The sequence below is a fragment of the Chionomys nivalis genome, chromosome 3 (genome assembly GCF_950005125.1).
Source record: "Chionomys nivalis chromosome 3, mChiNiv1.1, whole genome shotgun sequence".
Classification (NCBI taxonomy): Eukaryota; Metazoa; Chordata; class Mammalia; order Rodentia; family Cricetidae; genus Chionomys; species Chionomys nivalis.
In genome coordinates, this window is record NC_080088.1 from 41,560,984 (window position 1) to 41,584,930 (window position 23,947).

General features: G+C 40.7%; 1 protein-coding gene across 1 annotated transcript in view; it reads left to right on the forward strand.

The window, feature by feature from the left end:
* Window positions 1-18,900, forward strand: part of Igsf11 (immunoglobulin superfamily member 11) — a 122,771-nt gene extending 103,871 nt beyond the window's left edge. The window contains exons 4-7 of the mRNA XM_057766059.1: window positions 2,156-2,311; window positions 13,868-13,990; window positions 14,709-14,859; window positions 16,102-18,900. Coding sequence (XP_057622042.1) covers window positions 2,156-2,311; window positions 13,868-13,990; window positions 14,709-14,859; window positions 16,102-16,534 — 863 coding nt within the window. The 3' untranslated portion in view covers window positions 16,535-18,900. The remainder of the gene's footprint in view (window positions 1-2,155; window positions 2,312-13,867; window positions 13,991-14,708; window positions 14,860-16,101) is intronic.
* Window positions 18,901-23,947: the final 5,047 nt, after the last annotated feature.

Here is a 23,947-nt window from a genome sequence, read left to right on the forward strand (position 1 = left end):
ACCTAGAGGAAGGGGGAATGGAGTGGGGGGGAGGGGGAGTGGAGTGGGGGGGGAGGGGGAGAGGAGTGGGGAAAGGGGGAGGGGAGTGGGGGGAGGGGGCGGTGTGTGGGGAGAGGGGGAGGGGAGTGGGGGGAGGGGGCGATGTGTGGGAGGAGGGGGAGGGAAATGGGAAACGGGGAGGAGGTGGAAATTTTAATTTAAAAAGAATAAAATAAAGAAAAAAAATATTAAGAAAAAAAAAAGCCAGTTTTAAGGTCCTGGAGGGCAGGAGCTTTCTGCTGTGGTAAAATTCAATCATGAGTAATTTGCTGTGAGCAAAAAGTGAAGGTGTTGGTGTGTGTAAGGATAATAGTTATCCTAGCAGGAAGTGGGGTCACTGCAGCGCCCATCTTGCTTGTAGACCTGGCGTAGTTTTAACTCTGCCTCCTTATGCAAGATATCCTTGTTTGTAACGTACATCAGATCATCACCTTAGAAATGAGATCAAACCGATTTAGGGCCTGATCCTTTAAGACAACAAATGAACCAAGTTTAAATTAAAACTAGAGGGGCTCATTCAAGCCAACACTCTTCATATCGTATAATGTGGTTCTGTAGTATCAAAATATATTCCCTGCAGCTGTTTGATATCTCAGTCCTCACGGCTCTCAGATGGGTTACTTGTAGAAGTGGCTTCCCGGTAGATTATCGTGGAAGGAGGGATGAATTCCTCATTTGGGCAGAAGAGGAAGTACTCAGGAAGGCCCTCCCCCCCCCACTCACCTCCCAGTGTCCATCTCCCTAGTCCTGTCCAATCCCCTCCTCAGCCCTTTCTCCCCTCCCACTGCTAAGCTATTTCAGGATACTGATGTTTTTCTCAGTTGAGGAGAAGATACTTTAATCCTTGGTGCCCTGTTCTCCCAGCCTTCTAACAGTTCCGAAAGCTAAGGATCAGGTTGCAGACATGTTTTCTGAAGATAACATTCATTCTATTAAAGCTCTATAGAGTTCTAAGGACTCTGAGTACAATAATGACTCCTAAAGGAAATAGATGCCATTTTAATGTTTACGTGATAGTTGAGCAACTGGCTTCCTGCAGTATCTATCTTAAAAGAATTCTTAAGGTGGAACAAAATCCTTTATTTTATAGTGAATGACACCTTAAAATAATTACTCTAGGTTTCGCTTCACAATAGCACGGTGGTAATGTTGAAGGCGTCCAGGAGGCTGGCTCACCCAGCACAGCAGACCATTATTCAGATACCACACCCCTCCCCGTGCCTTTGTGGTAGTTCTGACCCTATTCATGCCAGGCAAGCATCCTGCTGTGAGCTACCTTCCCAGACCCCTCCACCCTTGGCTTACTTAGTCTCTCTTCCACTCCCTGGCTTTCTGATTACGCTGTCTATCCCTACCTTATTCTGCACTTCTGGTTCGTGCGTCTCTGAAGGGGTGAACTCACTGAGAAGGCGTTAGGATTAAGAACATCATCACCTGTACATAAACTCAGAGGTGTCCACCAATGTAGAACTCCATGCCGTGGGTTTTGTTCATATGTTCACTCTTTTGTGCCAGTGGGAGCCATCACTTCCTCCTTTTGTGTTGCTTTGGTGATTTTTGTATCCTGGTTGCCAGTGATTGATGAGTATAGTTTTGGATTTTGAAATGTCCCCTGCCTTATTGTGAGTGTTCTCTAACTTGAGTTTCACCGGAAGCTGAAGAACCGTAAAGCTGAATCCACCACAAAGCTGACCCGTCTAGTCTTTGTAAAATAACGGAAGACCCGACTAAAGCAGGCTTTGTTAGCAGACAGATGGGATGGGGGGAGTCAGTTTCTGCTCTGGAAATGGGTTTGAATGTGTCTTCTCAGCAATGTCTTTAAAGGCAGTGTGTTGACCGGAGGCTCTTAAGAATCCTTTAGAGGGAGCATTCAAACCAAAACTCCAAGATCCTTTAAAATGTAACCGAAAGCCATGGCTCCTTTTCCTCTCACATGTAGGCCTTGTGCCCATCTCTACATCCTGGTAGTTGATGCTTGATTGTCCCCTGGTGTTGGCCATGAGGCCGTTTCCCTCAGTGATCCACAGTTGTTGCCTGTGGCTTCCCAGTGATCGGCATTCCTGTCTCATTGCCCACAGTAAAAGTGAACTTGTGTTACCCATTCTTCCCTTGACAGTCCCCCCTTCTGCTCCACACTGCCAAATCCAAGGATCCCAGGACATCGGCAGCGACGTCATCCTCCTGTGTAGTTCCGAGGAAGGCATCCCTCGGCCCACTTACCTTTGGGAGAAGTTAGATAATACGCTCAAGCTACCTCCAACCGCTACTCAGGGTATGTACAGTGCCGTGAAACCTGTTTGATTAGCACTTGAAGAAAGTAAGGAATTTTAATAGTTTGTAACTGCAGAGAACAATGTTCTTTCAAGTTTAAGGTGAGTATGACATTGTCTCTCTCCTATATGACTTTTAAGAAGTGTATCTAGTAGGGTGAAAATTTTCTTTCCTCAGTGGAGCTTTAAAGTAGCGTACCGGCAGCGTAACTGAGTTAACATCAACACCGGGACAGTTCTTACACCTCTGCGAACTCACTTTCTGCCCATTTTAGTGTAAGAGAGATCTGCGTAAACATAAGAGGACTAGTTCTCCTGTTTCAGCCTCAAGTCTACTTAGAGGAAGAGAATGAAAAAAACAGGGAAGGGGTCCGTGACCTAAGCTCACACCAGACAGGTAAAGGCGAGGAGCCATGCATGCCGTTGGTGGTTATGGATCTGCAGGTCCCTTCATTTGGATTTGATAGTGAAGAAAGTACCTTTGAAACTCTCAAATGTTATGAAATAAGTTGAGAGGAAGTGATAGGTTTGTGTAAAGCCTTGTCTTTCAAGAAAATCCAATTATGTGCCCTTGAGTGCTGTTATCTTTAATATAGACTGGTTTCCTCATCTCATTCTTGGGCTAGATGGCCAACTCTTTAAAGAGAGCTAGCCATAAACAAAAAGGCCCCAGATGGATCAGCTGCGCCTCAGTTTGAATCGTCCTGATGATCTGTGCCTGCCCCAAGAAAGGAAAACCTTGGGTTGCTGGGTGACATTAGGTGTAATTAGGAACCAGGGCGACATCCTCTAAAACGCCTGCAAGTAAACTCCCTACAGACTCAGAGGAACACCGATGGACTCTCCCCACCTTTTAGTTCATAGAGCCCCAAATTCATTAGTTTTTAAACCTTCTTTCCAGCTTAGTAGCTTTTAGGTCACTTTTGTAGTGACTGCTGCAGTTCCATTGTCCATGTTCCCCACCTTCTCCCCCACCCCCGCTGCCTCTTCATTGCTAAATGCTTCAGCTACACTGTGGATAAATAGCTGTCTTGTGGACTGACTTGTTAATCTCACTATTGTAAGTGGCAGGCTTAAAATAGCGCGTGTTGAAATGCTGAAAACTGTTTGAAGTCCAGTGTTTCCAGTAACTCTGTCTGCAACAGTTCACTTCTCCACTCCTACCTTAACCATTCTGTAAGGTGAGGGGTTTGATAGTATTATCTAGAACCTCAGAAACACTGAGGTTCTGAACTTCATATCCATATCATCTCTGTGGAACACTAGGTAAAGGGTGAAATTTGGGTGAACATCTGACAGTCCTATGTATGTTGGCTGAGAGGTACATGTAGCAAGGGCTCCTGTATCTCCCTGTTTTTGATAAGTCTGTATTTGCAACTTGATAATTCTTTGGTATTTTGGGGATAAAGGTGAATGTACTTGAATGCCAGTGATGAAGATGGTGGACTTTTGTAATTCAGCCTTTGGATAAATTATCAGAAGTACTTCAGATAAACTTATTTGCTCAATTAAATGTGCATGGTTTTCCTTCAGTTTCATGTCTTGATACCTATATTAACAAAGTAGATCTTAACATACATCCCCAAAACAATTTAAATAACTTTTTTACTAGAAGATTTAACTCATTGATTATATGTACAGTACTTTAAAGTTTGAACTCTTGAATCATTTTCTGAGGAAATAATATTTAGGGAGGGCATCCTATGGGTCTGGCCAGTAACAGAACATTACTTTGCAATAAGTAGTTCGTGGGGCCCTACTGTGAAACTGTAAGAAGAGTCTCTTATTCAGCAGCCTTTTGCTTATGACCTGGCATCAATCAGTACTGCTGTTATCACTGTATAATTTCTTCAGTGTCCATTAGTCAGCCTTCTTCTGTAAGACAGTGCTCTCCCACTGTCTTCACGTACACGTCTCCTTCCATTCCATACATTATGTTTATGTGAACTCACCACAGATTTGTCAGAGGGAGCTCCTTCAAACCCCATACCATAAGCATTCATTAAATGCTTTAGATTTTAATCTCCCATTACTATATGCTTAAACTGCTTTGAAATTGTGACTTTTTTTGGCCAGTATATTTTAGGATATCATTTTGTAACTTGTGTTAAGCTGTAAAATGTTTTCTTAGAAATATATCGTTATATTTGTTCTGCTTGGCATGCCCAATCTTTTGATTTTTGTGACCTGATATCACAAAATATAAAAAAAACCTTACAATGTTTTAAGAAAAAAAATTCATAATGTTTTAAGTAATTTTTTTTTTTTTTGGTTTTTCGAGACAGGGTTTCTCTGTGGTTTTTTGGAGCCTGTCCTGGAACTAGCTCTGTAGACCAGGCTGGTCTCGAACTCACAGAGATCTGCCTGCCTCTGCCTCCCGAGTGCTGGGATTAAAGGCATGCGCCACCACCGCCCGGCTGTTTTAAGTAATTTTATAAGATTGTGTTGGGCAACATTTACAGCTATTCCTGACCATATGCCACAAACTGAACATTCCTGGCAGACTTTTAAATCCCATGTAAGATATTTTGAAGTATATATATATATATATATACATATATACATACATACATATATATATACTTGCCAGATGCTGTAATTTGTAGTACACATTCTAATGCAACTGTCTATATCTTACTGTACATAAAAATTACCCATCAGTCTTTACTGCATGTCAATACCCCATGACCCTCTCCAAATATTCTGATTCCACTGGTTTATAGTAGGATTGATATCTTAAATGTGTCTAATATACAGTTAGAAAATCACTTAACAACTCATTGCCACACCTAGAAGGATACATCTCATACTGCACAGGGTGACTGATTTCAGGAGTGACACCACTTCTTTATTCAGCCTCTCCTCTTGGTGGTCAAGGGCTTTGGTAAACATGGTGGCTCTTCTTAGTAGCTCAGTAAAATCTGACCTCAGCAAGAAAAGCTGTGAGATATAACTGGGATCTAATTAGGACTGCATTCTTTTGTTCTAACTCAAAGAGGGAGAAAAAACCCTCACAAACACAAAACTTGGAGAACCCTAAAATACCTTTCTTTAAAAAATTATGGCCAATAATAACAATTAATTTCTGACAATTCCATTGGAAAATGGAAAATTAAAGCTTTATTTATCAACAGTTCAGTTTCCAAAGCTAAATTGTACATCTTTTCTTATATTTCTAAGAACAACTTGGTCGACCCCATTTTTCCATAGTTGATCACAGGGAAGTAATGTAATGGTCTTGTCAGCTTGCTTGAGAACTCTGTGCAGAGCTTTTTAGAAATAGCACAGCTGGAACAGGGGAAAATCTTAAAAGTCACCATAGCCTAATGCTGTTTTATTACAAAGTTTGAAATCCAAATGAACCAAGTCAGAAATGAAAAGGAGTCATCAACAGTACATACAGAGGAAATCTAGAGAATCAAACCCGGTAGTCCACCAAAGTGGACTAATTTGGAAAATCTAAAAGAGGTAGATAATTTTCTCGTACATACCACTAACCAAAGTTAAATCATAATCACGTGAGCAATTTAAACAGACCTGTAACCCCTAATGAAATAGAAGCAGTCATTAAAAGTCTCCCAACCAAAAAGGTCCAGGGCCAGATGGTTATAGTATAGAATTCTGTTCAAAGAAGAGTTAATGCCAGTGCTCCTCGAATTATTCTGTAACACATAAACAGATCATTGCCAAACTCATTTTATGAGGTCACAGTTAACCCTTACACTCAGACTACATGAAGAACCAGCAAAGAAAGAGAATTACATACTTTTGTGAGACAAAACTTTTTGTAGAAAGACAAAATACACATCTATTTACCACAGGTAGGGGTCCTACAACAGAACAAAGGATATTGCTGAAGCCCAACTTGATGAGCCAATGAGTTTTTTTGGGGGGGGGGTTACTTACAGGTATATGGGCGAGGGGTTACTTTTGAAATTGAAATTTATGCCCTGGCAGTGCTGAAACATGCATGGGCAGCCTGTATATGGCGGTTTTGTTGAACTTGTTCATATTGGGTTTCATGGTCACAGTTGATGAGGATGCCTTAAGAGGGCACCAGATGTCATTAAAGATGGTTCTGAGCCACTATGTTGTTGCTGGGAATTGATTCAGGACCTTTGGAAGAGCAGGCAGTACTCTTAACCTCTGAGCCATCTCTCCAGCTTACCAGAACATAAATGAGTCAAAGGCAGCTAAATTTTCAACGTCTACACCAGCAAGGGTGACAGCTCACAAAACTGGGAACCTGGAGCACACTGCACAGCCTGCAGGCAGCTCAACAGAATAGAGAGTGTCTTTTCCAGGTACCTCAGGAGTGTGAACCCTTCTAGGCAGCTCGACTGGTTCCTGCTTCTTCGAGGCAGCTGTTTTGGTCTCGGAGTCTCCTTTGTGGCTTTTCTTCTCTGGGAGCATTCTTTGAAGTTCAGCTTCCTTCCCTATAAAACAGACTCACAACTTTTATGTTTATTCCTACAGGTGGAGACCTACTAAGTCTGATGAATTTCAGGCACTTCCTGAAGCTATCTTGAGTTGTGTACCTTCCTGTTTAAAGAACTTCCCTACAGAGAAGGAATCTATTCAATCTTGTAGGAAGCTGTAAAGACATAATAGATCATTTTCCCATATTATCACAGATGTAAAAATTCTCATATAAAATCCTGGAAACTGAATCGAAGAACACATAAAAATGATGGCCCACCTTGGTTAAGTAGGCTTTATTCCAGAGATGCAGGAATGGTTCAACATATGTAAATTGATAAATGTAATCCACCATATAAATAACTTGAAAGATGGAAAACAAAAACATCATCATTAAGTGCATCATTAGATGCAGAAAAGGCCTTTGACAAAATTCCAACACCCCTTCATGATATAAATCCTTTTTTTTTTTTTTTTTTTTTTTTTTTTTTTTTGGTTTTTCGAGACAGGGTTTCTCTGTGGTTTTGGAGCCTGTCCTGGAACTAGCTCTTGTAGACCACATGATATAAATCCTGTAGACTTTAGGGATTCAAGGGACAATGATGTGGGAATGATTTCTTTCTAATCTGTTGCTTTCATTGGTTAATTAATAAAGAAACTGCCTAGGCCCATTTGATAGGCCAACCCTTAGGTGGGTGGAGTAAACAGAACAGAATGCTGGGAGAAAGAAGCCGAGTCAGGGAGTCGCCATGATTCCTCCACTCCAGACAGACGCAGGTTAAGATCTTCCCTGGTAAGCCAACTCGTGGTGCTACACAGAATATTAGAAATGGGTTAGATCAATATGTAAGAGCTAGCCAATAAAAGGATGGAACTAATGGGCCAGGCAGTGTTTAAAAGAATACAGTTTCCGTGTAATTATTTCGGGTATAAAGCTAGCCGTGCGGGCGGCTGGGCACTGGGAATGCAGCCCCGCCGCTCATATTACAACAGGACATAACCTCAACATAATAAAGTCAATTTACAGAAAGCTCATAGTCAACATCTTAATGGAGAGAAACTGAAAGGAATTCTACTAAAATCAGAAACAAGACAGGGTTGTCTACTCTCTCCATACCTATTCAATATATCACATAAAAATATATTTTCAATAAAAGAACCATAACTATTTTCTTACCCAGCCTGAGTATTTATGTGGCCCTCATGGAAGAAGAAAAGTTTTCATGAACTTAGACTGTTGAACAACTGGGTGGTTTTTCCCCCTTGCTTCATGACATGCCATTCCAACTTGAGATAATCTGGAAAAAAGAAACAAGAGCCATATAGTGTTCAATATTACAACTTCTTAAAAAACACTAGACTATATCCTTTGCTTTACAGAAGCTTTCAGTTTCAGGAGGTCCCATTTATTAATTGTTTCTCTCAGTGTCTGTGCTACTAGGATTATATTTAGGAAATGGTCTCCTGTACCAATGCCTTCAAGTGTACTTCCCACTTTCTCTTCTATAAGGTTCAGTGTGACTGGCTTTATGTTGAGATCTTTGATCCATTTGAACTTGGGTTTTGTGCATGGTGATAGATATGGATCTATTTTCATTCTTCTACATGTTGATATCCAGTTATGAAAGCACCATTTGTTAAATATGCTTTCATTTTATATTTTTTGCTTCTTTGTCAGAAATCAGGTGTGTGGCTTGATATCCAGGTCTTCGATTTGGTTCCATTGGTCCTCCTGTCTGTTCTTATGCCAATACCAAGCTGTTTTCAGTACTGTAGCTCTGTAGTAGAGTTTGAAGTCAGGGATTGTGATGCCTCCAGAAGTTCTTTTATGGAACAGGATTGTTTTGGGTCTTTTGCTTTTTCCATATGAAGTTGACTACTTTAAGACAAAACGGCAGCGTACAGAATGGGAAAAAATCTTCACCAACCCCACATCAGACAGACGACTGATCTCCAAAATATACAAATAACTCAAGAAATTGGTCATCATAAGAACAAATAATCCAATAAAACAAATGGGTTACAGACCTAAGCAGAGAACTCTCAACAGAGGAATCTAAAATGGTAGAAAGACACTTAAGAAAATGCTAAACATCCTTAGTCAGAGAAATGCAAATAAAAACAACTCTGAGATTCCATCTTACACCTGTCAGAATGGCCACAATCAAAAACACTGATGACAATTTATGCTGGAGAGGTTGTGGGGTAAAGAGAACACTTCTGCATTGCTGGTGGAATGCAAGCTGGTACAGCCCCTTTGGATGTCAGTGTGGCAATTTCTCAGAAAATTAGGAAACACCCTTCCTCAAGACCTAGTAATGTAACTTTTGGGTATATACCCAAAGGATGCTCAATTGTACCACAAGGGCATGTGCTCAGCTACGTTCATAGCAGCATTGTTTGTTATAGCCAGAACCTGGAAATAACTTAAATGCCCCTCAACTGAAGAATGGGTAAGGAAAATGTGGTACATTTACACAATGGAGCAATACACAGTAGAAAAAAAAAGACATCTTGAAATTTGTGGGCAAATTGATGGATCTAGAAAACTCATATTGAAGTAACCTAGACCCATAAAGACAAATATCATATGTATTCACTCATAAGTGGCTTTTACACATAAAACAAAGAAAACCAGCCTAAAATTCACAATCCGTGAGAACCTAGACAACAATAAGGACACTAAGAGAGACATACATGGATGTATTCTGCATGGGAAGTAGAAAAAGACAAGATCTCCTGAGTAAATTCAGAGCATGGGGACCATGGGAGAGGGTTAAAGGAGAGGGGAGAAAAGAAAATTGTATAGCTCAATAAAATCAATATAAAACATTAGATATTACTTAAAGCACCACACACAGATTGTGAAAAGCATTGTGTAATATTTGAGGAGTCTGGATGTTCTTGCTGACATTCTGAGTATTTACAGATGTGTAACCAGAAAAGTTAGCAAGAGGTACATTTTAGAAGAGTGCTAGAAATCAGGGTGAAAGTGGGCATCCAGGTCATAAATGGGAGACTTTGATGGATGAAGAAGGCTTGAAGACAGTGATGGGGTGGGGAGGAAATGGGGAAGATTAGCATTCAGAATAAGTAAAGTTAAAATCATCAGTATCTTAGTTAGCCAAGAGCAACACAAAAATGATACATAATCCATTCATGTGTCTCCTGAGCAGAGATCAAACCTCCTCCTGAGTAGTATACAAAATGTCACATAGCATTTAAATTTTCTATTTAAGAGTGGTAGTTACAGTGTTAACTATTTGTAATATTTTTTTAATTTTTATTAAGATTTTATTTCATGTGTCTGCGTGTGATTAGATGTACCTGAGTTCAGGTGCCTGTTAAAGCTACCTATGGAGTTGGATCACCCGGAACTGGAGTTCCAGGCATTTGTGAGCTGCTGACATGGATTGTGGGTACCTAACACAGGTTCTCTACAAGAACAGTTGTTGTTCTTAACCACTGCATTGCACTTGCAGCCCCATGTTCATGCTTTTAAATAGATTTTTTTAAATCTGGCCTTCATTTGGTGTTAATATTCCTTTTGGTTTTATATTTACCATTAAATATTTGTTTCAAGGAGAGATCATGTTTGCATATAATTTTACCTAAGTAATAATAGTAAACCATTTATCTATCATTATATTTTAAACAGAACTTCTGATTCTTTTATATAAGAAATTATTCACTGTTATTGTGATCCTTCTTTTAAGATGTATAATCATAAAAATACAGACTGATTTATGATGTTTGACATTCTTATTACTCCTGTAAAACCCCAAATACTGACATCTACTGAGAATTTAAGGTACTAGAGGCTTTTCTACATTTCTCAACCCAGTTTTTAAGGATTTCAAATACGTGTGTGTATGTGTGTGTGTGTGTATGTGTGTATGTGTGTATATAGTCCCAAGAAATACTGGTGTAGATATAGCATCAGACAGCATCCTGGTCAGGTTAACATGCAGGGTCTCATTTGGTTCTCACAGGTCGAGGGGCTTTTTTAGTTCCAGATGAGGAAGCTAACACACATCACCAAGCAGGTCCTCATCGCTAGTAGGAGGCAGAGTCTACCTCCCAAACACACGACTCTGCTAATGCAATCTTGACCCAGCTCGATGTGGGCTCTGGAACTGAGAATCACAGAATGAATTGGGAAGAATCACGTGTACTTGTTTCTGTGATCCTGAAGGGCCCACTAGGCTGCATGTACCGCCTGTGTGTGACCCAGTGCATGCGCAAACCCAAACTGCGTTCGCTGCCCTCTCACCTTCCCACACTGTAGTTCCCCAAACCACATGTCCATGTTTGGAAGAAGGAAGATGAGAGGGACAGCTCCCCTCATCCTTCATGTCAGCAAATTGCTCCTGTCCCAATACAGGCCTGACGGGTATCAGGGTGGGACGTGTGCTTGTCTGCTGCAGTCTGGTGTTTGCTGAGGGCTGGCTCCTAGCTCAGCTTTCCTGATTTGCTGCTTCTTAATCCTTCCTTATCAGTGTGTGTGGTGTGTGTCCCATCTGTCACCTGATTACATCTGAGTGAGCACGTCAGCCCCATTGAGCCACATTTTCTTATGGCAAATGCAAACGGTGTCTGTATCTGGAGACTAAAAAAAAAAAAAAAGGAGGATGGGTGGCCTCAGCTTTTTAAAAGTGACTTTACAGCAGCATCCCTTGGAGTTGACTGCTGTGTGCATGCCCGAGTGCCGCTTAGAGCAGCTGTTGAAAATCCCCCTAGTTGTCTCTGGGGATGTCAACAAAATTAGTGGTTTGATGTGAACTGATTGAATTTTTAGAGTCTTGGGCCTTAAGAGGAAAAATGGAAGAAAACCAGTAGCAGTATGTGGGATTGTAGGGTTGGTTACCCCGGAGCTGGTGCCTTTGCTGCCTGGAGGCTTTGGGATGACTGAAGGCGAAGTTCTGCAGATGGTTGGCTTGCTATTCCAGCAGCGCTGGCCCGTTGAATGGTGAGGTGCTGTGTTCAGAGGCATCTGTGCAGCTTTAAGTCCCTTACTGTAAGGCGGGTGTACTTGTGAGGGATGTGATCTCCGGACCTGGGCAGATCTGATTTGAGAGACTACTTTACTTGCATACATATGTTGTCAAGGCTACTCTGAGATTGCTCAGTTTTGGAAAGCAGAGAACACAGAACCTGAGCATGTTATGAAGATTAAATCAGGCCTACATAAGGCTTACATACACACACATGCACACACACACACACACACACACCAGAAAAGGAAATAATGCGTGCAAACCTAGTAACCATTAAGTACATTGACTTTGCTATGTACAATCCAGTCCATTTAAGATATCAATGTAATATGGCATTCACCTTTTATTCCCATAGGAAGGTGTCAGAGTGCTCTATGTAGCATGGGTCCTGCTACCACATAGGTCATAAAATGTCCTCTGGGAGTGCCTTCTTTCTTCAACCAACCCGTGCTACACAGTGTATTCCGACAGAAATGGAAAATACCAAGTCTCTCTCCTTTATCTGGCCTGTGATACTGATGTCACCCCAGATATGCTGGATGATTCCAGCTTTCATGGACACGTACCACTGCATTGTATTTGAAGGCTTAGACAACCCTGACAGCCTTGGTATATGGGGACCCGTGTCTACTCCACACCTATATTCTATTCAATCTTCAGCTGTTCTTTAGGTGGCCCTCCCCTGTGCACCCTAAGCAACCTGAGGTCTGTAGCTCTGACTGGCTGGCATTTAAACCACTCACTGAGACTCCTTGCCTCGTTAGGGTCTGTCCTGTTAATCTTCCTGGCACTGATGTCTGGATTACCCAGCACAGAGAGAGGGTCTCCATACGTATTTATGCAGTAAATGAAGGAACTGATAAAACCAGACTCCTCTGGCTTTGCTGTAGATAAAGATGAAAGCCACTAGCAGATAACTAAATTGTAGTTCCATATAAAAGTCAAGCCAGGGTAGGGATAGTTCCCAGGATAGGCTCAGGAATTCTTGGACCTTGTGCCTGGTACTTTTCACATATGTTGTTAAGAGCTTTCTCCATTGGCTTCTAAGTTTGCACTGTTTTGGATGGTTCTGATGACAAGTATGTTTTCTTTCCAGCTAAAGGGAGGCAGTGAGGCCCAGAGCAAAGGTCTTAGATGCCAGCCATACAGTTGAAGTTTCTGGCCACCAGCTGTGTACCCTTTCTTAGCCAGCCATCTAAAATTACAGTGTCTTTAGTTGTTCAGTAGGCTAATAATAAAAATATCTCAAAGGGTCATTGGAAAAATAGCTACATATAAAAATTTACCCGATGCTTGGCATATTTTTGTTACTCTGGTAAGGCATTTCAGTGATGTAGGCACAAATGACCAAACTGTGTTGGTGCTGTTGAGTTGCCCAAGTGTTACCAGTTAGAGCATTTCTCAATATGCCAGCGTGGTGGCTTTGAAAATAAAACACAGGACAAAACCTCCTTATGCAGGGAGCAACACCCACTGGCTGTTCTGGCGTTTTCTACTCTGGATCCACCGCTGCTTCCCATCAAGGCCAAGCTTCCCTGAGCTGTTCCTAGAGGGCTAAGGACACAATGGAGCCACTGTTGTAGGACCATTCCTGCCAGGGTATGGAGTGTCTTTGATAACTTTGGCTCATGGATGCTCTATGTGCCTGGTAGGAAATTCTGTGAATGGTACTGTGGTCTGAAGCTCCTCTTCTCCAGACTCCCTTCTACTCTCCTTCCAACTTTTTGTGAAACTTAGAGCATAGAATTGATTCTTTCTCTGTCATGCATAAACCAAACTGTGTGGGTTCTAAGCTTTTACTGCATTTCTATATACTTACAATGTGATCTTCCGATCACAGCCTCCCATGGACAAGCCAGACCTCCCCAGTCAGGAGAGACCACTAACGTTAGGCTCTGATTCACTAGTGTGGATCTTGAGTTTCAAGGTTGTCCTTATTCAGGACAATCCTTAATAGGTCCGTCTTTAATATGTTGTCATGATTTTCTTTAACATTTGTGAACCAATAGTTTCTCCTGTCATTATAAAAAGGAAGAAAATTAGCCACTCTCCATTGTGGGTATAATGTCATCTGTGTTCTGATTTCTTTGTTTTCCTTCTTCATTCCATCAAGCTGTCACTTGATTATTGTCTTTGTGACAGACCAGGTCCAGGGAACAGTCACCATCCGGAATATCAGTGCCCTGTCTTCGGGTCTGTACCAGTGCGTGGCTTCTAACGCCATTGGGACGAGCACCTGTCTCCTGGATCTTCAGGTGATCTCACGTAAGTACATAACTCAAGACGCAGATGTCCAGACTTTGGTTAAGTCACAAAATGCAGAGTTCTTTATAAGTTCTGAGGTTATGTGAAGAGTAAACAAATTCTTTTAAATCATTGTTGAAAATATTTTATAAAAATTTTACTATTTAAGCCTCCCTGATATGCCAATCCTGTGACAGAGTGTCTTCTCAGGACCATCAAAACCAAACTAATCTTCATGTCTTGGCGCTGTGGACATGACATTAGTCTGCAGTCACACTAGTATGCAGTCTCGTGATACTCCTTTGTCCCCCCGCCCAACCTCTTGGGTGTTCTGGGTGTTCAGTTATCAACAAGCAGTTTGGAACACTTCTTTTTGATAGGGGAAATCTAGATGATTTTTATTTTGGTTGTGGAAGGGCATCATGTGACTGGGATGAGGCCATAAACAATCTGAGATCCAAAGCTCTCTGGGACACTAAGGCAAGTTGAGTAGGCTCTGTCTCCTGCCCTATTCCAGCTGCGCTCTTCTGGGGCCTTGGGAGGTGGTGGTGGTTTACTTGTCCAACATTGCTGCAAGCCTACTGGTAATGCCAAAGGTTAGTCAAGATCTGATTTCATGTGGATGGGATGCTTTGGGCAGCTTTGTACATTTTAAACAGACTTATTTGTGTGAATATAGCTGTATGGCATGTACTATTTCTCTCTTGTTTATTTAATCTCCCTTAAATATGTTTTGCAGCCCAGCCCCGAAGCGTTGGAGTCATAGCTGGAGCTGTCGGCACCGGGGTAGTCCTCATCATTATTTGTATTGCACTAATTTCAGGGGCATTCTTTTACTGGAGAAGCAAAAATAAAGAGGAGGAGGAGGAAGATATCCCTAATGAAATCAGGTTAGTCTGTCAGACTGCTGATCTTGCAGAGTCGGTGTGCATTTCTCTCCATTGTGGAGTCAAGGTTTCTTGGCCAGTCTTACAACTCTATGGTCAAGGTAATGTAAATGTCTAAATGCCATTTTCTTGTTATGTTTATTACTTTTCCTCATGGTCATACTCATTTTTATTCACGAAGATCCTTCATGAATCTAAGTAGGATGAAGAGCTCCCCTGTGCCACCACAGCTGTGGGGAAGACCGTGAACAGTTAGCCTGTAAGACCTGTGTTTTATGTTGGCCGCTGTAATAGATGGAACATGCAGAGGCAGAGGGTTGACCACAAACATGCCAGTTTCTCTACCTAGTTAAGTACTGCTCTGTGGCTCTGTGGCTTGGTACGAAGGAGCATATTAATCATATTCAGCATGATAATAATATACACCAGGTATCCTGCGTTATGTAAAAACACTTTGATGCTTCTGGAGGAGCTATGTCCAGGGGTTGTCACCTGGTGGTGGTTTCCTGCCTGAATCACAAGGCAGCAGAGCATCACACACAGAGAGATGGGAGGTGTGTATCTGTTAGCCCTTTCTTTTCTTACAAAGCAGCTTGGATCCGTCATTGTGCCCTATCCTGCTGGCTTTATCTAGTCCTAAACACCAGCCAGAGCTCCTGCTTCTCAATGCCTTCGCTGATGACATTTCACCCTCAATGGAGATCAATTTTCAACCCTTAATTTCATAATGGACTTTCCCAAGATGTAAAAAATATAGCAGGCAGTTTATAAAAGAATAAAAGTGTTTTAAGCAAAAAAAAAAAAAAAAAAAAAAAGAAATGTCAAGATGGTGTTTAAAGCAAACTAGCTCCTGGGATGTGGGGGTCCAGACTGTCTCAGACTTGACTACATCATATCCCTGTTGATATGCTTTAATGATCCAGGTCTTCTCAGTTTTTCTGAATTTGTTCCCCTTTCTTCTGGTCCTCTTCTCTGCTGCCAGCTCTCCTTGTTCACCTCCTGTAGCCTATCAGCATACCACAGTGGTTCTTCAAATTCTGTTAGCAATACAGTCTAGACAGCATGAATGACTTTTTCAATTTCTTGATGTCCTTAGTTTGCTTACCTGGGTGTTTTGTAACGACTATTTCAGGGTTTCTTTGAAGGTTGTCTTCTTCATAGTTAAAAGAGATGTGTGTGTGTGTGTTTATGTATTTGTAGACATGTGTTTCCATTATATATAACTTTATCTTTGTTTCATTTCAGAGAGGATGATCTTCCACCTAAATGCTCTTCTGCCAAAGCATTTCACACAGAGATATCCTCCTCGGAAAATAACACCTTGACCTCTTCCAATACCTACAACAGTCGATACTGGAACAACAATCCCAAAACCCACAGAAACACGGAGTCATTCAACCACTTCAGTGACTTACGCCAGTCTTTCTCTGGCAATGCCGTTATCCCCTCCATCTATGCAAATGGGAGCCATGTGGTCTCTGGCGCACATAAGACCCTGGTAGTGACAGCCAACAGAGAGTCCTCACCCCAGGTCATGCCCAGGAACAATGGTTCAGTCAGCAGGAAGCCTTGGCCTCAGCACACACACTCCTACACTGTCAGCCAAGTGACTCTGGAGCGCATCGGTGCAGTGCCTGTCATGGTGCCTGCCCAGAGTCGGGCGGGATCCCTGGTGTAGGAAGTGTGAGGATGCTGTGTTCAGAAGAGAAAAGAATGGAATGCCTCCCGACAAGGGGGGTAGCAGGGGTGGGCGAGTGCTGGAAAGATAGACTTTTGTTGCCATTACATTAGTGAAAAGCACCAAGAAGACGGTGGTCTTGCCTGGCCACTGCAGTGTGTGAAGTGACCGGGAATATTCCGTCATGAAGACTCAAGAAGACTGTTTCCTCATCACAGTTGTCCTGGGATTCAGTTAAAAAAAACCCGCTGCATCTCGAATGACGTGCCAAGCCAAGGAGAATGCTAGAAGCAGAATAGCGCTTACGACCCAAACCGTGGTCCAGGTGGACCTGTTCTTTAATTCTTGCCTAACTTAATAATTTTCAGGAGACTTAAGTGCCAGGTGGAGTTTAAATAATAAAATTATTTTTTAAATATGTTATATTTACAAAACAAACAGGAGCAAGCTTGTGGCCTGTTCTGCCTCTCCCATTCCCCTTTAATGGCAAGGCCTTAATGGTACTAGCGATGCATTCCAACTGGGCTGGCTCTTTATCATAAAGGTGAAACTTTGTACAGAACACAGTTTGGCTAGAAATGGGGGAAAATAAGGAAACTTCTTGTGAACACCCCACACTCTTATTTATTTACCTCTTCCTGAACCGTGAACTTCCGTATTTGGGATTTTGCTATGTTGACAAATTCTTGTCTGTGTTTCTCTGGGATCTCTTACAGGTCCATGGCAATTACTGTTCATGATTTCCTAAAAAAAGAAAAAAAAATATTTTTTTAAAAGAAAACTATTTTTTTTAAAATACTTGAAAGACAGTGAACTAGGAAGGCATGAACTTAACACCTTTTCCAGTGATTGTGCTCAGTGGCTCAGCAGAAACCTGTCAGGGTTCCGGGAAATGAGGGGGCTGTCCGGGAAAACAAGCTGGAGGCAGGTGGGAGGGGCCTCTGCGTTGCTAGCAGGGCTCCAAAGAAGCAAGATTGTGCCTGTCAACCCTGCTGCCACACCGGCCACTTGTAATGTGGGCAGCACCTGATGTCTTTTGTACCGAGGAGGATGACTCCCTCTTGTTTGACAAGTAGAGGTTAGTAGGCTGTTACAGAAAGGGTAGGAGTTGGTTTGTTTCTTTCAAAATAATTCCCCCCTTTTTTTGCAGAAGAATAATGAGGGTTAGACAAACAGGCAATTGCCCAGTGTGCTCTTGGGGTTTGTTAAGCATCTGAAAATGTGCGTGTGCAATTTTGCCTGAATGCATTGCACACCCGTGTAAAAATATACCTTCCCCCATTTTTTTTTTCCCTTTTTTTGGCTCATTACTTGGCTTGCTAGCCTTGCAGTTGACCAGATTCATTTATGGATTCTTTGCTCTGTATTGTGCTGTACTTGTATGGTTGACTATCTTGCCTTAACTACACTTTAGGCAACTCATGGTGATTTCTTCCAAGACTTGTTTTTTTTAAATTGTTTGTACTGAGCCCACAATTTTCAAAGAATATCTCTCTTTTCTTCTTCTTCCATTCCCTCTGTCCCTCTTCCACCAATCTTCTTGCCTTCTTTGCCTATGGGCATAGTCTGCATGGGGAGTGGCCCCTGACTTCACATTTGAGTGAGTAGAAACCTCCAGTGATTCTCTACACTGTTTTTCCGAGAGGGGCACACTCAGAACACTATTGTGACCATTTTAATGTTGATAGATGAATTTATTATAGTGTTACTCTTTCTTCCCCATTTGCTGGTTCTTGACTTTGTAAAAATTTAAATGTCTATACTTTTTAAAGAAAAGCGAAAATACCATGCCACAGAAGAGATAATACTATAAGATGCTGTTTAGAAAGCATTTATCTTGCATTTCTTTATTCTTTCTAATTACCTAAAATTCAATAAAAGTTTATTCATATAAAATGTGTTGTGGTTAATTGTCATGGTAGTAATGGATACATAGACCGTTAGTATCCCTTGGTGTTATATGCATTTCTCTGTTCTGTTAAATAATATCCATAAACATTTTAATGGGCATATGGTATTTTTAAAATGACTTAACTTTTCTTATATTAGACGTTTAAGTGAATTCTAGTTGTCCTCATAGGACTGTGCATGTAATGACCCTTTTTGACCATCTAGCCTTTTCTATATCGTTAATCTGAAAGTTCCTGAAAATAGGTGTTACCTATAATCCCCACCTGCCCAAGGACCAGATAACTTCCTAGGATTCTAGGAATTATAGTTCTTAAAAGATAACACCTGCCCAAGGGCCAAGTAACTTTCTGAGATTCTGGGAGTTGGACATCTTGGAAAATGACAACCAAGCCTCATGGGAAAGTATGGTGGACTATGGGGTTTGCCTGTCTAAACTTCACCAGCACGTGTCTCAAGGCCACAGAATTTCCAGGTGATGTCCTGACCCAAATTTCATCTTGGTCAGTATTTAATATTTTTAATAAAAGCTTGCATAAATTGGGTCAAAATGGTGGATCTGTTTTGTTTTTTTTTTCTGGCAAAATTCAGGATTAACACAGGATTCTGGCTGTTCTTGCTACTGAATCACCCACCACCTACCAAGTGAGTACTGTGAGCATTGCATGAATAAATGACTGAGGGTTTCTGAGCTGAAATTGACGAATCAAACTAGGAGCATGATTGAATAGTGATTTTGATATATATTGGAACACATTTTTCTGAAATAAATATGAGACTTCGTTTATTGGTTGTATATTGAGATAACAACACTACATTTGTGGGCAGATATAAGGAATATTGAAACCACAAGTTCCTTTGTTTTCTCTGCCCAGAGGCATCTCGAGTAGCTATGATATATCACGAATGAACATTAATAAGCTCACTGCGCTTTCATTCAGTTTGGGTATACACTAATGTATGTACTTTTAATTTGTGAGGTAGGGTCTCACTGTATAGTCTGGTTGGTCTTGAACTTGTGATCTTTCTGTGTCTGACTCTCAAGTGTTGGGATTACAGCTTGCCCCATCCAACCTGCCTCTAGTTATATACAATTTATCATGTAGATTCATTTGACCATCAAAACAGCTAAGACATAAAATTCTGTGTGCTGCTCTTTCGTAGTTAGAGCCATATCCCCGTTCTCAGGCCCCTGATATTTGAAAAACTACTGTCCTGTGTTCCATCCCTGCCATTCTGTCGCTTTGATAATACTGTACAGATGGAATAAAGTATGCCACTTTTAGGAATTGGCTTTTTCTCAGGACCATCCATGTTGTTGCATATATGAGTAATTTGTTCCCTATTATTGCTGAGTAACAGCCAATGGTACTAAGATACCCCAGTTCACTTAACAACTTATCCATTGAAAGATGGAAGAGACATTTGGGTTATTTCTACATTTGTATATCATGAAAAAGTCTGCAAATTTTATATGCAGATTTTCATGTGACCCCAAGTTCTATCTTTGAAGGAAATGGGGAGTGCAGTTGCTGGCTTGCGTGCTGTAAACACATGCTTGGTTTTGCAAAAAGAATGCATTCATATTCTTCCAGAGTAAACAGTCACGCATTTCTTCTAGCAAAATGGAGAATCCAGTTCTCTGCATCTACTACACATCTGGGTATTACCGGCAGTTTTAGTGTTAGCCATGTTGGTGGGTATTTATTGCTATCCCACAGTGGTTCCATGATTTTAACTTGCACATTCCAGTGGCTAATGATCCTGATTGTGAATATATTTTCATGTGCTTGTCATCCCTATATATTCTTCAGGGAAATGTCCGCTATTATATTCTGTCTGTTTTGGAGGTGCTTTTTGTTTTCTACTATATATGAAAGATTTTTGTTGATATTTGCAGAGTTTCTCAAAATCTGTAGGTTATATTTTAATTCTTCACAGAGTCTTTCACAGAACAAGTTTTAAGTATAATATGGTCCTACTGGGTACAACACCTGCGCCCTGTATTACCAGCTACTCCAGTGTCTAAGACATGAGTATTGTGAGCTCTCAGACCACGTTGGGCAGACACATTCTTTCTTATTTTTAGCCAAAATTCAGAGAAGTGATGTAAGCAATGTAAGAACCTACTAAAACCAAAATTATATAAAGTCCAAATGATCAGTTTCTTTTTTTCACTTTTAGTTATACAGATTTACTTTTGTAATTACAAATGGTTTTTATTTCTTTTTTATTGTTTTTATTGAGCTATATATTTTTCTCTGTTCCCCTCCATTCCTCTCCCTCCCTTCCTCTCCCCTCCTCTTCTACCCTCTTCCATGGTCCCCATGCTCCCAGTTTACTCAGGAGATCTTGTCTTTTTCTACTTCCCATGTAGATTAGATCCATGTATGTCTCTCTTAGGGTCTTTATTTTTGTCTGTGTTCTCAGGGATTGTGAATTGTAGGCTGGGTTTTTTTTGCTTTATGTATAAAAGCCACTTATGAGTGAATACATATGATATTTGTCTTTCTGGGTTTGGGTTATCTCACTCGGTATGTTGTTTTCTAGATCCATCCATTTGCCCACAAATTTCAAGATGTCATTTTTTTTTCTGCTGTGTATTACTCCATTGTATAAATATACCACATTTCCCTTATCCATTCTTCGATTGAGGGGCATTTAGGTTGTTTCTAGGTTCTGGCTATGACAAACAGTGCTGTTATGAACATAACATAGTTGAGCACATGTCCCTGTGGTATAATTGAGCATCCTTTGAGTATAATCTGAAAAGTCGTCTTGCTGGGTCTTGAGGAAGGTTGTTTTCTAATTTTCTGAGAAATCGCCATACTGATACCAAAGGGCTGTACCAATTGGTACTACCACTAGCAATGGAGGAGTGTTTTCTTTACCATACAGCCTCTCCAGCACAAGTTGTCATCAGTGATCTTGGTCATTCTGGCAGGTGTAAGATGGAATCTCAGAGTTGTTTTGATTTGCATTTTTTGATGGCTAAGGATGTTTAATGGCTAAGGATGTTTCCTTAAGTGTCCTTCAGCCATTTAAGATTTCTCTGTTGAGAGTTCTCTGTTTAGGTCTGTAATCCATTTTTATTGGATTATTTGTTCTTTTGATGACCAATTTCTTGAGTTATTTGAATATTTTGGAGATCAGTCCTCTGTCTGATGTGGGATTGGTGAAGATCTTTTCCCATTCTGTAGGCTGCCGTTTGTCTTGTTGACCATGACCTTTGCTTTATAGAAGCATCTCAGTTTTGGGAGGTTCAATTTAGTAGTTGTTTCTCTCTGTGTCTGTAATACTAGGGTTATTTTTAGGAAGTAATCTCCTGTGCCAGTGCATTCAAGTGTACCTCCCACCTTCTCTTCTATGAGGTTCAGTGTGGTTGGCTTTATGTTGAGGTCTTTGATCCATTTGGGCTTGAGTTTTGTACATGCCGATAGATATGGATCTATTTTCATTCTTCTACATGTTGATATCCAGTTATGTCAGCACCATTTCTTGAATATGCTTTTTTCCATTTTATATTTTTTGCTTCTTTGTTAAAAATCAGGTGTTTTTATGTGTGTGGATTGATATCTGGGTCTTTGATTCAGTTCCATTGGTCCTCCTCTCTCCATTTAGTTTGATGTTGGCTGTTGGTTTGCTGTATATTGCCTTCATTAAGTTTAGATGTGTTCCTTGTATTCCTGCTCTCTCCAAGACCCTGATCATAAAGGGATGTTGTATTTTGTCGAAGACTTCTTCAGCATCTAATGAGATGACCATGTGCCTTTTTTTTCCAGTTTATTTGGTGGATTACATTGACAGATTTCCATATTTTGAACCATCCCTGCATCCCTGGGATGAAGCCGACTTGCTCACAGTAGGTAATTTTTCTGATGTGTTCTTGGATTCGGGTTTGCCAGTATTTTATTGGCTATTTTTGCATCAATGTTCATGAGTAAGATTGGTCTGTAATTCTCTTTCTTAGTAATGTCTTTGTGTGGCTTGGGTATCAGGATAGTTGTAGCCTTATAAAAAAGTTTGTCAATGTTCCTTCTGTTTCTATTGTGTGAAACAATTTGAGGAGTATTGGTATTCTCCTTTAAAATCTTGCATAATTCTGAGCTGAAACCATCTGGTCCTGGGCTTTTTTTTTTTGGTTGGGAAACTTTTGATGACTGTTTCTATTTCTTTAGCAGTAATAGGTCTAATTTGCTTCTCTGGTCTTGATTTAATTTTGGTAAGTGATATTTATTCAGAAAGTAGTCCATTTCGTTAAGTTTTCCAATTTTGTGAAGTATTGTGTTTCCTTTTTAGGAAAATTGCTTTATTTATGTGTGTGTGCACGCATGTGTGTATGTGATACATGCACTTGATTTGGCCTACATGCAAAATTCAGAAGACAACTTGTAGGACTCGAGTCTCTATTTCCATCAGGTGGATCCCAAGCCTTAAACTCAGGTCATCGCGCTTGGTGGCAAGCACCTTCCCTGCTGAGATATCTCATTGGCATATTTTTTCCTTTTATGGACTGTGCTTTTTGCATCAAGTCTAAAACTCTTCAATTAAACCCAGTTTTCCCTAAACTGTCCTATGCTTTCACATTAAATTCTCTAAGTATTTTTTGAGTATTTTGTTTTGTTTTGTGGTTGTGTTTTAAATAGTAGGTGAAGCTTTGGTTGTGGTTTATTATTTTGATGTGTGGGTCTCCTTGCTATCTGTCCTCAAGTAAATTGCTTTCCATTTTGTGAAGTGGGCTGGACCCTCCCACATTCATGACTAATTAATAAAGTACCCTACAGGCTTGCTTACAGCCCTGTCTTGGCATTTCATGGAGGCAGCATACAAGGGCCTACATGGGTCTCCACCATATGGAGTCCTGAACTGATAAACACGGGCACATGTCCTATCCATAACCAGAATCTATCTCCAATAGACAGCAACTTGAAAATGAAAAATTAGCTATCCTCAATGGAGGAGTATCAGTAGAAAATCAAGCCACTCTTAAGGGCAGACCCCATGCCCAATGGCAGATAGCCAACACAAAACAAAACAGCAGCATTGGAGGATTTTTTTTTGTCTCCTGTTAAGTCAGGGCATTTTTTTTCCTACCTTACAAACCCTTTGTATAGATACTATGGCTTCCAGTTTGGGGTTTTTATGGGATTCCTCTGTGCAAATGTTTCTACATCTATAGGCATTTTTCTTTTTTCTTTCTTTTTTGTTTTTTCTTTGATTCTTTTTCTTGTTTGGTTTTACCATATTCCAATTTGTTTTTTTATCTATTTTATTTTACCTTATTATTATCCCTTAGAAGCCTGTTTGTTTTCTAATGAAAGACACAAAAGGGTGAATCCTGATGGGAGGGGAGGTGTGGAGGGAACAGAAACTTTAACCAGAATACCTTGTATGAAAACATCTATTTTCAATAAAAGAACAATGATGTTTCCCCCATTTCCTTATTGTCTCTGATTTGAGCAGGATCTGAAGTGATGTCCCTGTTCTGCCCGTGTTGTTGGTGTC